The sequence below is a fragment of the Pantherophis guttatus genome, chromosome 1 (assembly GCF_059756535.1).
Source record: "Pantherophis guttatus breed Tessera chromosome 1, ASM5975653v1, whole genome shotgun sequence".
In the NCBI taxonomy this organism is placed as follows: domain Eukaryota; kingdom Metazoa; phylum Chordata; class Lepidosauria; order Squamata; family Colubridae; genus Pantherophis; species Pantherophis guttatus.
Window position 1 is genome coordinate 323,879,179 of NC_142063.1, and position 14,996 is coordinate 323,894,174.

The 14,996-nt window shown below is 40.3% G+C and overlaps 1 protein-coding gene across 4 annotated transcripts in view; it reads left to right on the forward strand.

Moving 5' to 3' along the window:
- LOC117667611 (beta-galactoside alpha-2,6-sialyltransferase 1-like) overlaps positions 1-14,996 on the forward strand; it is a 37,514-nt gene that overhangs the window by 663 nt on the left and 21,855 nt on the right. For all 4 annotated transcript variants that reach the window (XR_015731611.1, XM_034421089.3, XM_034421090.3 and 1 more), the window contains exons 2-3: positions 4,030-4,766; positions 10,503-10,600. Coding sequence is in view for 3 of the 4 variants with exons in the window: in XM_034421089.3 (XP_034276980.1) it covers positions 4,030-4,766; positions 10,503-10,600 (835 nt within the window). In the remaining variant the exon portion in view is untranslated. The remainder of the gene's footprint in view (positions 1-4,029; positions 4,767-10,502; positions 10,601-14,996) is intronic.

Genomic DNA, 14,996 nt, shown 5'->3' on the forward strand with positions numbered 1-14,996 from the left:
TCCGAAATAGAAGCGTTGGGCGCCGTTATCCTGAGCTGGAGACCAGAGATGGTTCCCGAAGGAGAGGAGCCGTCAGAGTGCTGGCTTGGGACTGAGGGAGCTTCTGCAACGAGCCCCACCTCTGCTGCATCCCAACAAGGCCAGGCTGCGTCTCTATTCCCCCACCCCCACCCCAAACTCCAGAGGGGACAAGCCCGGTGCAGCGGCTCCTCGGAGAGAAAACCTCCCGGACTCCCCCATCCCCCCCCCATCCTTCTGGGTAGGGCTTTGCCGAGAGTAAGAAGAATAAGGTGCGGGGGAGGAGAGAGGAGGGGAGTGGGAGGCGATCCCTACCACAGCCCCCAGTCGCAGCGCAGGCGATCCCTTCGAGCCTTCGCATCCCTCACCAAAGAGCGCTGGCTGTTTCCATCTCACCATCCAGTGGTCTCGCATCTGATCCTCGTTTCGGCTTCGCGACCCCTTAGCCCGCTCTCCCCCCTCTTTTCTCGCTCAAAATCCTTTCGGGGAGGGGAGGGGAGGGGTGGAGCGGGGACCTCAAAAGTGTTTTGGACAAGATCACCTGAAGTATTAGTATGGCTTGATAAAGCCCTAGTCCTAAGACCACGCCTGGAATAGTGCAACCAAGTTTGGTCACCACCACACTACAAAAAAGATGTTGAGATTTTGGCAAAAGTTCAGAGAAGGGCAACTAAGGCAATCAAAGGCCTGGTGACTAAAACATATGAAGAACAGCTGCAGGATTTGGGTTTGGCTAGTCTAGAGAAAAGAAGAATTAGGGATGACATGATAGCAGTATTCCAATATTTGAGGGGCTGCCACCAAGAAGAGGGGGTGAAATTATTCTCCAAAGCACCAGAGGGCAGGAGACCTCCAAGGTCCCTTCCAGATTCTATTCTATTCTATTCTATTCTATTCTATTCTATTCTATTCTATTCTATTCTATTCTATTCTATTCTATTCTATTCTTCTAAACATTCTGGTACATTATGGCTACCAGACAATCTCACATGTTTGTTAACATTCTACACACACACACACAAACAAACAAATCACACCACCTCCAAAGATTAATGAGAAAAGATTCATCTTTTGCAAAAGCCATAGTCAATATTTCTGAACCGTGTGTGTGTGTGTAGAAAGGTTGGCAGTTCAGTTCGAATCCCTACTGTCACGTAACAGGGTGAGTTCCCGTTACTTGTCCCAACTTCTGCCATCCTAGCAGTTCGAAAGCACATAAAAAATGCAAGTAGAAAAAATAGGGACCACCTTTGGTGGGAAGGTAACAGTGTTCTGTGCACCTTTGGCATTTAGTCATGCCAGCCACATGACCACGGAGATATCTTCGGAAAACGCTGGCTCTTTGGCTTTGAAATGGAGATGAGCACCGCCCCCTAGAGTCAGGAACGACTAGCACATATGTGCGAGGGGAACCTTTACCTTTACTATATATACATACATACACATATATACACATACACATATACATACATACATACATACATACATACATACATACATACATACATGAATCTCATCTGCACCTCCATAACTGTCTGGTTTGGCTCTGCAACCAAAGAAGACAAACACAGACTTCAATTAGAACTGCAGAAAAAACAATTGCTACCAACTTGCTTTCCATTGAGGACCTGTATACTGCACGGGTCAAAAAGAGGGCTGTGAAAATATCTACAGACCCCTCACATCCTGGACATAAATTGTTTCAACTTCTATCCTCAAAACGACGCTATAGAACACTGCACACCAGAACAACTAGACACAAGGACAGTTTTTTTCTCAAATGCCATCACTCTGCTTAACAACTAATTCCCACAACACTGTCAAATAATTTACTAAGACTGTATTACTATTATTCTTCTATTCCTTACTAGTATCTATCTCTTCCCACTTATTACTATAACCATATATGAATATATATATATATATATATATATATATATATATATATATATATGCGTGTATGCGTGTGTGTGTGTGTGTGTATACATACACACACACACACACACACACACACACACATATATATATATATATATATATATATATATATATATATATATATACATGATATTTTTGTAATCAGGGTTTTTTCCTATGTAGATAAAGTTGTTAAATGGCCATGGTGGGATGAAATCTCCAATCATCACTTTCAGGCCTGTCAGACATTTTGTGTTGTTTATTCTGAGACTTATGGGAGACTGGGATAGCACTATTTTGGTTATGCAGCCCTCGTTCAGTGAAATCACAATTCACTAGTTTCTGGGCTTTTTTTTCTCTTTCTGGCAGCCAGCAGACCCTTTGCTGCCCATTGGGAGACTAAGATAGATCTATTTCGGCCTTATAAGGCCTCATCAGTTAGCCACACCCTCATCTCATGTATCCTTCCTGTAAAGGTACAATATTTGATTTTCTTTCTTTTTCGTAGGTTTTATGTCTGGCTGCCAGAAAGAGAAAAAAAAAAGCCCAGAAACTAGTGAATTGTGATTTCACTGAACTAGGGCTGCATAACATCTTGAACACATAAAACACATAAAACCTACGAAAAAGAAAGAAACACACACACACACACACACACACACACACACATTCAAACTGCTAAAGCAAAGGCTGGAAATATTGGGGCCTTTCATTATATTAAAAAAAAAGCAACTAAAATATGTGTTCAATTCTGACCACCTTCAGGAGTGAAAAAAATAATATCTAATTTATCAGCCGCATATCTATCTACAATTATCAAAATGCCACCAAAAAACATGGGGTTTTCCAATCCACAAATAGAAGACTGAGACATAGATTGTACCTTTTGATTCATTTCCTGTTCGAAACAATGGTTTTCTTTAAAAACGAAGCTTCAGTCATGACAGGGACTCTTCTACCAGTTTCATTCTTCCGTTTGAATCTTCTGACACAACTCCCGAGGATGCACAGACCCTCCCCACTAGTGGTGACAAAAATTGTTCAAGGGGAATTGGATAATCCTCTGCAAGAAGGAACAGAAGGATAAAATTCTTTGATAAAATTCAAACTGGGATGTTTGATGTTAGAAACCTCAATCTCTCAAATCAGTCTGCAAATCAGTGTCTAAATCTAGCAAGATTTGTCAGAGGCAAGTAATTTTTGACACTCAAAATTGGAGACTTATTCTCCCTTTTCTTTCTGACTAGCCTTGTTGGCCAAACCAAACTTTGTCTAGCATGCATTTCACACAAACAATGGAACGGGGGAGAGGGGAATCATTTTTAGTATGGCCCCTGCGCTATTCCTGTTTCCAGCATGCTGCAACACTAGGAATATGAAATGGGACCAGTTCTTCATGAAAAGCCTTCATTTCAAACCTTACAGTTTGGAGCCATTTTCTTTCCTCTCAGATATATGGCAATGTGTTATATTCAAACTACACTAAATATCCAAATCTAATCATTTTAGTTAATTGGAATCAACCTGCTCATACAGGAAGCATAGCTCCAGAAAAATCAATCAAGGAAGAGTAGTTGCGTTCATGCTAGAGGTGAGCCATATATCTCTTGGCTCAAAGACCACTCTAGGTTTTGCATTGAATGTAGAGGTTTGTAAACCAAAAGTGAGCAGATCCTAGTGCTGTTTTTTTTGGTGGATGTGAAATATGTACCTTAAGTATCTGTGAAGCTGATGACATCCATTTTGTATCTTGTTTCTCTAAATTCTCCAATATGCAAAAAAGAGGAGAAACAAGAGTTTTCTTTGGCTACATCCATTCTGGAGGCTACCAGATTGACGATGTTGTGTCACGTGTGGTTCCTCGGCTGCAATTTTGGCACTTTCTCTTCCACAATCCATCTGATTGGCCACTGGAATATTAGATGTAAGATGAGTTGAACTTATTTTGATCTCCTTTAGCAGGTCATTTTAATCATAGTCTATTTTGTAATTGAAACTACATTATAGAAACAGCCAGTGCTACATGTTGTGGTAGTAGAACCAACCAGATGCTAATCAAAATTGGCTAATCTTGTGTTGCCCATCTCTCCACAGGTCTGGACATACCTTATGGTGTGTACAACCACCTTGGAAGTGGGGGACAAACTGCATTTGGCTGAGTTTTGCTGTGCTATGTCTGACTATGCTGAGCTTAGTTTGTCTACAGACAGGGCTAATGCTGCATTTGGGCTCCCGTGACCCGGGAGTGCCCTCCAACTTTACAAGAACACTCTTCCAGGACATCCAAATTTCCTCAGAGAGAAACAAAACTCTGAAGCTCCCCTCAGCTGCTAGATCTGTCAACCAGAACTTAGAAATTACAACACAGACTCTGACAGAAGATTCTTTCTTCTCCAGAATCAGGAAGTTCTGGCAACGTCTTGAGAAGGTCCTTGCTGGATTTCAACAACTCATAAAGGTTTCTCATTCCATCTTCCCAGCACGGCCCTTACCATGGCCTGTGTGGCAGAAAAAGCTTTCATCCCAAGTACTGAGCCCTCGTCTTCGACAAGTCTTCCAGAACTATCAATCAATGAACAAGTATCAGGTGCCCTCAGGTGCTGGGCAGCGCCTAAACAATCCATACCTAACTGGGATGGACCTCTTGTGCCAGCTCAAAAGCCGTGTGAATGTGTCCACTGTGTTGGGTGATGAAGGACCCTTTGCAGAACCAATATGGAGGGGTATGCTGCCTCAGAGGAGTTTGGCAGAAGAACTTGGTCACTTGAAGACATGTGCAGTTGTGAGCTCAGCTGGCTCCATGTTGGGGTCAGGATTGGGCAATGAGATCGGTGAGTGTTAAAGGAAAAATCAGATATTCCCATGGGTGATTGTCTACTTAATCTGCCCTGTAGAGTTGTTAAATATATTATTCTTAAACAAATGCTATAATTCATGATTGTATTAAAATGTTATTATTTTCTTTTTATGGAAGAGCCAAGGAATACAATTGTATGTTATACGAGATGTCCCACCTTTCCTTTCTAGCCTGTTCCTTGCGTAGAATAGAGAACCTGTTTCTAGGTCATTGCTATTTGGAAGATCAAAGTCATTCTCATCTCTTTGGGATTATTCTTTTTGATATAGGTGCTCCCAGGTCCAGTTAGATTCCCTCCCCCCCATGGATTCAATATCAAAACTGTTATATATTTTTCAATACAGCATTAGTTGGTTCATCATAATTAAAACTCTTCATCAATGTATTGAGATCTTTTAACTTAACCGGTTAAGGTGAATCTGTGCTTGTCTTCTCATGAGCTATTGTAGCAGAATAGGTAAATATTTATGTAGCTTTTGCACAATATGCTAAACTTGGTTAAGATTATTGGTTTCTTTCTTTCATTAACGGAACCTAGCGCTTAATAATGGCTGTGAATATATTTATGCATGAATATGAACACAAGTCCTAAAACTAGAAGATAAAGGGAACCCAATCAAACAAATGCATAAAAACATTATTATTGTTCACTCACTTACTTACTTGAGGAAAATCATCCAAAACTCCATATTTGCATGTGACAAAAGTATCTGAATCTTTGCTTTCAGTGACTGGTGTGCCGTTTTGGTTCAGAAGCACAAAACAGGCCCAAACTATGATATTGCCACCACCATCAGTAGGAATCTGGGCAAAACTCTGAGATAGAAAATATTTCAAAATATATGACTAGATCCAGAACTAGCAAAGGGTGCCCAAACCAGGATCAATGCCTTTTGAAAGGGACATCATGCTACTCCAACTGGGAAAATAGAAACAACATATGCACTGCCAGCCTAAAAGAAGTGGAACAAATGTTTGAGAAATATGCAGAATAGTTTGGATCACTCTTTGATAAGTTTCCATTTGTTACTTCTTGTCTTGTCCTCCTGTACTTAGAAGATAGGTTGTCCCCCTCTTCTTTGTGACAGCCTCTCAAATATTGGAAGATTGCTATCATGTCACCCCTAGTCCCTCTTTGTTAGACTAGACATGCTGAGTTCCTGCAACTGTTCATCAAATATTTTAGCCTCTAGTCTAGACCCTTAATCATCTTTGTTGTTCTTCTCTGCATTCTTGTAGAGTCTCAACATCTTTTTTTGTATCATGGTAACCAGAACTGGTTGCAATATTCCAAGTGTGGTATCACCAAGGCATTATATAGTGGTACCAAGACACATGATCTTGATATGCCTCTGTTGATGCAAGCGAGGACTGCATTGGATTTTTTGGCAGCTGCAGCACATTGTTGGCTCATATTTAACTTGTGGTTGTCTACTAGGAGATCCCTCTCACAATTACTGCTGTTGAGCCAGGTACCACCTATTCTATACTTATGCATTTAGGCATTTCTTGCCTAAATCTAAAATCTTACATTTCTCACCACTGAATTTGTTAGATAGGGCCCAGTGTTCAAGTTTGTCAAGATCCTTCTGGATCTTGAGTCTATCTTCAAAAGTGTTGACTATCTCTCTAGCTTGGTGTCGTATGCAAATCTGATGAATTCCCCTTCTATCCTGTCATCTAAATCAGATCTTGAAGAGTAGTAGGCCTAAGTAGGGGCCTGGTGGCTCAGCAGACTGAAAGCATTGTGATTAACACCAGTTGTCTGCAATTACTGTAAGTTCGAAACTCACCAGGCTCAAGGTTGACTCAGCCTTCCATCCTTTCTAAGGTAGATAAATTGAGGGCCCATTTTGTGGGGGCAATAAGCTGACTTTGTATAAATATACAAAAAGTATGAAGGCTATTGCTTAATGCATTGTAAGCCGTCCTGAGTCTCCGGAGAAGGGCGGCATATAAATCAAATTTAAAAATAAATAAATAAATAATAATTAAAAAAACAAAACCTTGGGATACTGCATATTTTCCTCCTTATATGTAGTTCCATTGAGGACTACACATTGAATGCAGTTTGTCAGCCAGTTATGAATCCACCTAGTAGTGATGCTGTCTATTCCACATTTTTCTATCTTACCAATAAAGTAGGTTGTGGATTTCCTTGTCAGATGCCTTACCATGTATATGTCCACAGCATTTCGCTAGTTCACTAATTTAGTCACTTTATCAAAAAAAAATGCAATAAGATTTATTTAGTATGATCTGTTTTTGATAAACCCATGTTGGCTTCTTGTAATAGCTTGGTTTGCTTCTAGGTGTTGCGGATCCGTTGCTTGATTATCTTTTCCAGGATCTTCCCCAGTATTATTATTATTATTATTATTATTATTATTAATAATAATAATAATAATAATAATAATAATAATAATAATAATAATTTTATTTCTATACCGCCCTTCTCCCGAAGGACTCAGGGCGGTGTACAGCCTATTTAAAAACACAAGACAAAACAGCAATTAAAATTTAAAATGATTAAATAATTTGGCTCAGTATTGATGTCAGGCTGATTGGTTTGTAGTTTCCTGTAACTATTCCCCCTCCCCACTTTTTTTTTGAAGATGGGAACCACCACAGCTCTTTTCCAGTCTTCTGGTAGTTCCCCAGGTGCTCCAGGATCTTTGAAAAATATGGTTTGATGGCTCCGAGATCACATCTGCCAGCATTTTCAGAACTCTGTGACGTAATCCATCTGGTCCTAGTGATTTAAACTCACCTAGGGTGGACAAGTGTTGTCTTACCATTTTCTTGCCTGTTATATTGTGGGGTGTGTAAACTTGCTGTGAAGGAAAAATCATGTTTGCAAACTGATCAGGAGGAATTAGAGCTTTGAAAGCTGTCAAGGGCATTGGGTGGGTGGTGTGAATTCACACCACCAGCAATTTTCTATGAACAGGCTGTGGGTGGTGAAAGATTTGCAAGATTTGTTAATTGCAGATAAACAGCAGGCTAATCTGCAAGAAGCTCAAGGAGATAAAGGGGAAAAAAGTGTGCTTTTTCTGCCACTGAGAAACAACAGTGAAACGGGAAAAAAGTTTAAACAAAGAAGTGTCTTGTGAATACCATGAGAGTTATAGAGTTACTTTAGAAGAGGTCTGTCCAGTTAAGAGATAGCAGTCCCTGATTTTTCCTCAGAAAAATGTTGAGGAAAGTTTTAGAAAATAGGTTTTTTTTCTCTGATACGGAATAATATAAGCAAATAAAAGATTCTATTAACAATCTTCAACATACAAACAACATCAAGTTTATACAAACTGGCACATTGTTAATACTGTGGAGCTCCTGAAGCTGTTCTGAATATTAATCATCGACTCTGGGCAGAATAAACAAATGAGAGGAATGGATGGAAGTGTGTTTATTTTTTTTTTTTGTAAAAGTTTTTTTATTTTTTACACAAATAACAATGCATTTTTTCTGAATAGAGTATTGGCCGAGTCACAAATTTATACAGTTTTTAGTTATCTCCAACACAATTTATATATTTCACTTTTTGCCATACTAATCTTTCTTTCTAATTTTTCTTTTCTTTTCCTTGTTTCTTCTAATAACCAATATTACCATTCGCCCTAATCTCTAATCTTAATCAAATTTAATTTTTTCCCTTACTTTCTCCAAGTTAAAACCCTTAAATTTGAAATCAATCATTTTTTTAATAGTTAACCTTAACTCTAAATCATCCTATTCAAATATTTCCCCATTGCATCCTTTTCACAAAATAATATAATTTCCAGTGTTTCCCTAAATTCCCTTATTCCAATCACAAATATATTTTTTTCAACTTATCCAAATATTACAATCCAATATCTTACTAAAAGTCAGTTAAATATATAACATTACAATCATTCATTTCTTTTCCATTGCTTTTTCAAATATATATGTAATCTCTTCTTATTAAGCAATAAACCAAATTACTTATTTTATTTTATTTATTTATTTGTTTCAATTTGTATACCGCCCTTCTCCAATAGGACTCAGGGCGGTGAACAGCCAAAATAAAAACAGAACATACAAAATTTAAAAGCAATTTAAAATAATTAAATATTTTTGGCCGCAATTTAAAACAAACCCAATTTAAAATAAATTAATATTTAACCCAAAACTGTGGGATCAAGCCAGCCTGGCTAGTTGAAATAAATAAGTTTTCAGGGCCCAACGAAAAATCCGGAGGTCTGATATTGTACATATCTCTGGGGGGAGGTTGTTCCAGAGGGCGGGCGCCGCCACAGAGAAGGCTCTCCCCCTGGGGGTCGCCAGCCGACACTGCCTGGCGGATGGCACCCTGAGGAGGCCCACTCTGTGCGAGCGTACTGGCCGGTGGGAGGCAATTGCTGGCAGAAGACGGTCCCGTAAGTACCCCGGCCCTAAGCCATGGAGCGCTTTAAAGGTGATCACCTCTAAAGGTTAATATATATTAACCATATAGATATAAATCACAATATATATTAACAAAGTTCAACACTAGTAACAAAATAGTGACAACTGTGCCCACCTCCTGTTTTACTGTATATCTTGGCTTGATAGACTAACAACCAGATTGTTAGCCAAATTTGAATTATAAATGGAATAATGAGCATAGTGAATTTACAAAGAGCCTATTAAAATGAATTCTAATGCACCCCCACACCAGGGGTGAAATGTAAAATTTGTTACTACCGGTTCTGTGGGCGTGGCTTGGTGGGGGGGGGTAATGTGACTGAGTGGGCGTGGCCAACTTTTTTTTTTTAACTTTTCAAAGCATTTTTTTCTAATGTTTTGAAAAGCCTCTGCCGATCAGGCAACTCAGCTGGGATCGTCAGAGACTCTTCAAAGCATTTTTTTTACCACCTCTTCAGCCAAGAGGTTGCAGAAAAAAATGCTTTGAAAAGCCTCTGATTATCCCAGCTGAGCCACAGGATCATCAGAGGCTTTTTTTTTTTTACTTTTAAAAGCATTTTTTCGTCAGGAGAGGTTGTAGAAAAAATGCTTTTAAAAGTTTTTTTAAAAAAGCCTCTGATGATCCTGCAGCTCCGCTGGGCATGGAGGGGGGGGCGCAGGGATTTTTGCTACCGGTTCTCTGAACCACCGGATCGGGCAATCCGGTCCGAACCGGGAGCATTTCACCCCTGCCCCACACACATAATACCAATGCATACACACGGGAGAGCCAATTAAGATTGAGAAAAGCCATGTTCTAATCCTGACCTTTGTATAAAAACCATCTGGATAACCATGGCCAAGTACTCTCTTTCAGCCCTAGGAAGAAGGCAATGGCAAGTCAGTAACAGTAACAGTAACAGAGTTGGAAGGGACCTTGGAGGTCATCTAGTCCAACCCCCTGCTCATGCAGGAGACCTGTACTAGGGATTCGAACCGCTGAACTGCCAACCTTTCTGATTGACAAGCTCAGCGCCTTAGCCACTGAGCCACCTAGCCAGGCACCGAGTGGCACTGAGCCATTTTGCAGTCCCAGGGCCTGCAAAGATTTTAATGTAGCCCTGGTCAGCAGGGACATTAAATAAAGGAGAAGTCAGGCCACGCCAGCTATGTGGCTGTTTTCTCAACCTCATCTTGCTCTGAGGAACGGAATGTTATTGTAAAATAAACCAGGAAGGGAAGACCTAGGGACAGGATCTACCTGTTTTTACTCTCTCTTACCCTTATTGTCTCATTTTCCCAGATTCCCATAATGCTGTCCTTCGTTTCAATGGCGCCCCAACTACTGGGTATGAACATGATGTGGGCACAAAAACAACACTCCGCCTTGTGAATTCCCAGGTGGGTAATAAACTTTGGAGGGCCATATTGAGCTGTGGACATAAGAAAGAAAGCCTATGGGTAGTTATAAGCTAAACGGGGAAAAGGTAGGTGTTAAGTCCTCGCTATTACGACCTCCGCTGAAACCTCCCTTGTTGCTGCCCTGCTCTGATTGGATTAGACGCGAGCAGGCAGCCAGCGGGAAAATGCTACATTCTTATTGGTTACCGCCGATCTGACAGCCGATATTTAAGCAGCTGTCAGAGGGCAACTGGTTGGGTTTTTGCTGACGCACTTGTTGTGGTTTTTCCTGAGTTACTGTTATTCAATAAAGTGTTGAGTTCATTGCCGAGCCTCCTCATTATTGCCGAGTTCTCCAAATAGAACAGTAGGGAAAATCCAATGGTTTAATTTCATTTGTTTGCCATGAAACAGACAGTAACCTCAGTTCTTTACATTGTTAGATCAGAGGTATCCTTAGGTAGTCAAACAAGTGAAGATGGGCAGTGGTAGTTTTTAATTTTTTTTACTACTGGTTATGTGGGCGTGGCTTGGTGGGCGTGGCATGGCTTGGTGGCCATGGCAGGGGAAGAATACTGTAAAATCTCCATTCCCACCCAACTCCAGGGGAAGGTTACTGCAAAATCCCCATTTCCTTCCAATCAGCTAGGACTCAGGAGACAGAGAATAGATGGGGGTGGGGCCAGTCAGAGGTGGCATTTACCGGTTCTCCGAACTACTCAAAATTTCCGCTACTGGTTCTCCAGAACTGGTCAGAACCTGCTGAAACCCATCTCTGAAGATGGGGTCAGGTACCAGTGTGATTGAAGGTCTAGCCATTTTTATATGCACCGTATTTTATATCTTACATTGTTAGTTCAATATATTTGGCTAATTGTCCTCAAATATATCAATATATAGGAATGATATAAAATCTGATTCAGATAATTACAGACCTATTATAGACAATTATAGACAATTACAGACCCAGCTGTTATAACAGAAGTAGGCAAATTGCACCGTGCACCTTTAATTATAAGGTAGAATGTGAATAGCTTTATCCTGAGAGAAAAAATGAGGTGCCTAAGCTCCTAAAGTTAGAAGATCTCAAAACATCTTCTACTCCAGAAGACTCAGAGGTCTCCTACTTCAGCATGCAGACTGAAGAATTCTGGAAATTATAGTCTATGTGAAGTCTATGCTTCTTAAAAGATGCCAAGTTTGAGTTACACTCTTTTAGTCTATCTCCCTGCCCAGGGCAGGAATCCTTATGCTATCCCAGACAAATAAGCTATTCAACCTTTGCTTGAAAACCTCCTGTGATGGTACATGTACTGCCAAAGGAGGCAGCCTATTTGTGATCACGATCAGAAAATTCCTCTTTGTCTTAAATTTGGATTTCCCACAGTGAAGTTTCTATTCTAAAGCTTTCACAGAGAGTTATGGAAGAATAAATGACTTGTACCAATCCATCATCACCCGGATCCTTCAGTGAGACATCATTACTGAAGCAGAAACCTCTTCACCCAAAGGCCAACTGAGATGGCTCATTTAACAGATGCCATGATTTTGAGGACACATTTGGGGCTTTGTCCAGCCTTTCTCTAATATAGGCCCAGATCCAGTTACCTGCGCTGGATTTTTCTTCCTGGCATTGAGACCTATCAGTCTGTAGAGATTCTCAGTCATCCAGGTCATGGTTGTCCCAAAGGTGCTTTTTTCAGGAGGCAACTGGACTTTTTTGTTTTTTCTTTTGAAGACGTTTCGCTTCTCATCCAAGAAGCTTCTTCAGCTCTGACAGGATAGTGGGGAATGGAAAGATTTATATTCCTTGTAGACAGCTGGTAATTTGCATCCTTTTCATTGAAGTCATTGAAGCAGTTGGAGGTTTATCTGTGCCCTCAGGATCACCTAGTTCCTGTAGTCTGCAATTTTTTCTCTGCAAATCTTCCTTCTCCCACACCATTCAAAGGGTGTTCATCTCAAATTGTATAGCTAAAAGTCTGTAGAAATTGCAAACCAGGAGTACTACTCAGGTGACCCTGAGGACACAGATAAACCTTCAAGTGCTTGAATGACTTCAATGAAAAGGATGTAGATTACCAGCGTTCCGCAAGGAATATAAATCCTTCCATTCTCCACCATCCTGTCAGAGCTGAAGAAGCTTCTTGGATGAGAAGCTAAACATCTTCAAAAGAAAAAACAAGAGAGTCCGGTTGCCTCCTGAAAAAAGCACCTTTGGGATTGAGATCTATCATTCACTTACCTGCATTTGTTTTTTAGCTGATATAAGGAGAGCCCTGTGAGCCTTGTGTTTTGGGATCTGGTTGCTAGGTTACTGGGATTACTGTGGGGTTATAAAACCTCCCGAAACCTGGCAGAGATTCTCCATCACTGTAAAGATTGCATTACCTGGAGTTAACCTACATGAACTGATACTTCAAACCCACCTCTGCTAATTTTCCCTTATGCATTCTTAACATAAACCTTGATCTGGCTATTGGAAAAGAATTAGAATATAACCCCGATAAATAATCTTTAATTAAGTAACAGATGCTAAAATTTCCATATTCAAGGATATCCGTGCGGTCAGAAGTCAGGATGGCGGCTGTGACTACATGATCAAAACCCTGCCCATTTTTACATGCATTGCAAACATACATGTGTTAAAAAGGCTCAGAGGTTTGATCATGCAACCATTGCCACCATTGTGTCCAAACCTCTTGTAATTTAAGATATTTGTGAACGGTCATTGGTGATGTTTATGTCTCACATATCAAGAGTGGACGTCTGAAACTCAACATTCACTTTGTATTTAGAGATGGTGATAAGCTACTAAAATTGTTTCTTGTTGGGAAGAAGGAAGAAATTACTTTTTCTTCTTTCTTTTTCTTGTCTTTTTCTTTTGTCTTTTTTTTTAATTTTGCGTATTTTGCGTATTATTCTTTCCATTGATCATTCTTAATACAATTTTTTTGGAAAAAATGAAACTCAACTCCATAATTGATTTATTAGAGTATTAGTTCCAATTTAATGGCAAAGATAACTGTACAGGGTTCATATGAATACCTCTAACTTCTATCATAATGGAGATGGTTTACATTTTATTGGTAATGTTTGCTGCTGATGCTAGTACAAGTAGTTGTCAACTTATAACACTTCATTTAATGACCATTCAAAGTTACAATAGCACTGAAAATAGTGACTTATGACCGTTTTTCACAGTTACGACCTTTGCTCCATGATCATTTGATCAAAACTCAGATGCTGGTAACTGGTTCATATTTATGAACCATATTTATGACCGTTGCTGTGTCCCAAGGTCATGTGATCACTTTTTGCGACCTTCTGACAAGCAAAGTCAATGAGGAAGCCAGATTCACTTAACAACCGTGTTAATAATTTATCACTTGCAGTGATTCACTTAACAACTGTGGCAAGAAAGGTCATAAAATGGGGCAAAACTAACTTAACAAATGTCTTACTTAACAACAGTGGACTCAGTCATGGTCGTAAGTCGAGGACTACCCCGTACTGTATTTTGACATTCTTCACTAGCTGCCAGTCAGAGAAAGATCTCTGATTGTTATTACTCTGAAAAAAATCCTCTCCTCTGAAATTGTAGCACTGGTTTTGCAATATAAGTTGGATTGTTGGGAGATAGTGCTGAGATGTTTTTCTCTATTCCTGCCTGGCATTTTGCTGAATATGCCTGGAATCTAACCCTCAGTTCAAAGTCAAATATCAAGGCCAGAAAATGATCAGAGTAGCAGCCTTCAGGAATATGTATTAATCAGTGGTGAAATCCAATTTTTTTTATTACCGGTTCTGTGGGCGTGGCTTGGTGGGCATGGTGTGGTGTGGTGTGGCTTGGTGGGTGTGGCTTGGTGGGCATGATACTGTAAAATCTTCATTCCCACCCAACTCCAGGGGAAGGATATTGCAAAATCTCCATTCTGACCCCACTCTGGGGCCAGCCAGAGGTGATATTTGCCGGTTCTCTGAGCTATTCAAAATTTCCGCTACCGGTTCTCCAAACTGCTCAAAATTTCCGCTACTGGTTCTCCAGAACCTGTCAGAACCTGCCGGATTTCACCCCTGGTATTAATTACTAAGCTGCCTGTGGTGGTCTCCCATGAGAGAAATGAGACACGCAAACAGGTATCTCGGGATGGGAGCCCAGAGCTGACTCCGTCACCCCCTTTTATTAGAAATTCATAAAACTCATTATACAGCATCATAGCATGGCGGGATTGGGGGTGGTTACATGATCAGGTTGCATACACTCATATTATAGTAGTTACGTAGACCCTTCCCAGGCTGGTACGAGAATAATCATGTAGGTATTTCTTGGCCTGAGCAGTCGGGACTTTCCAGATGACGTCAACATCCTATTTCCCTGCTGTGGCAAGGCCTA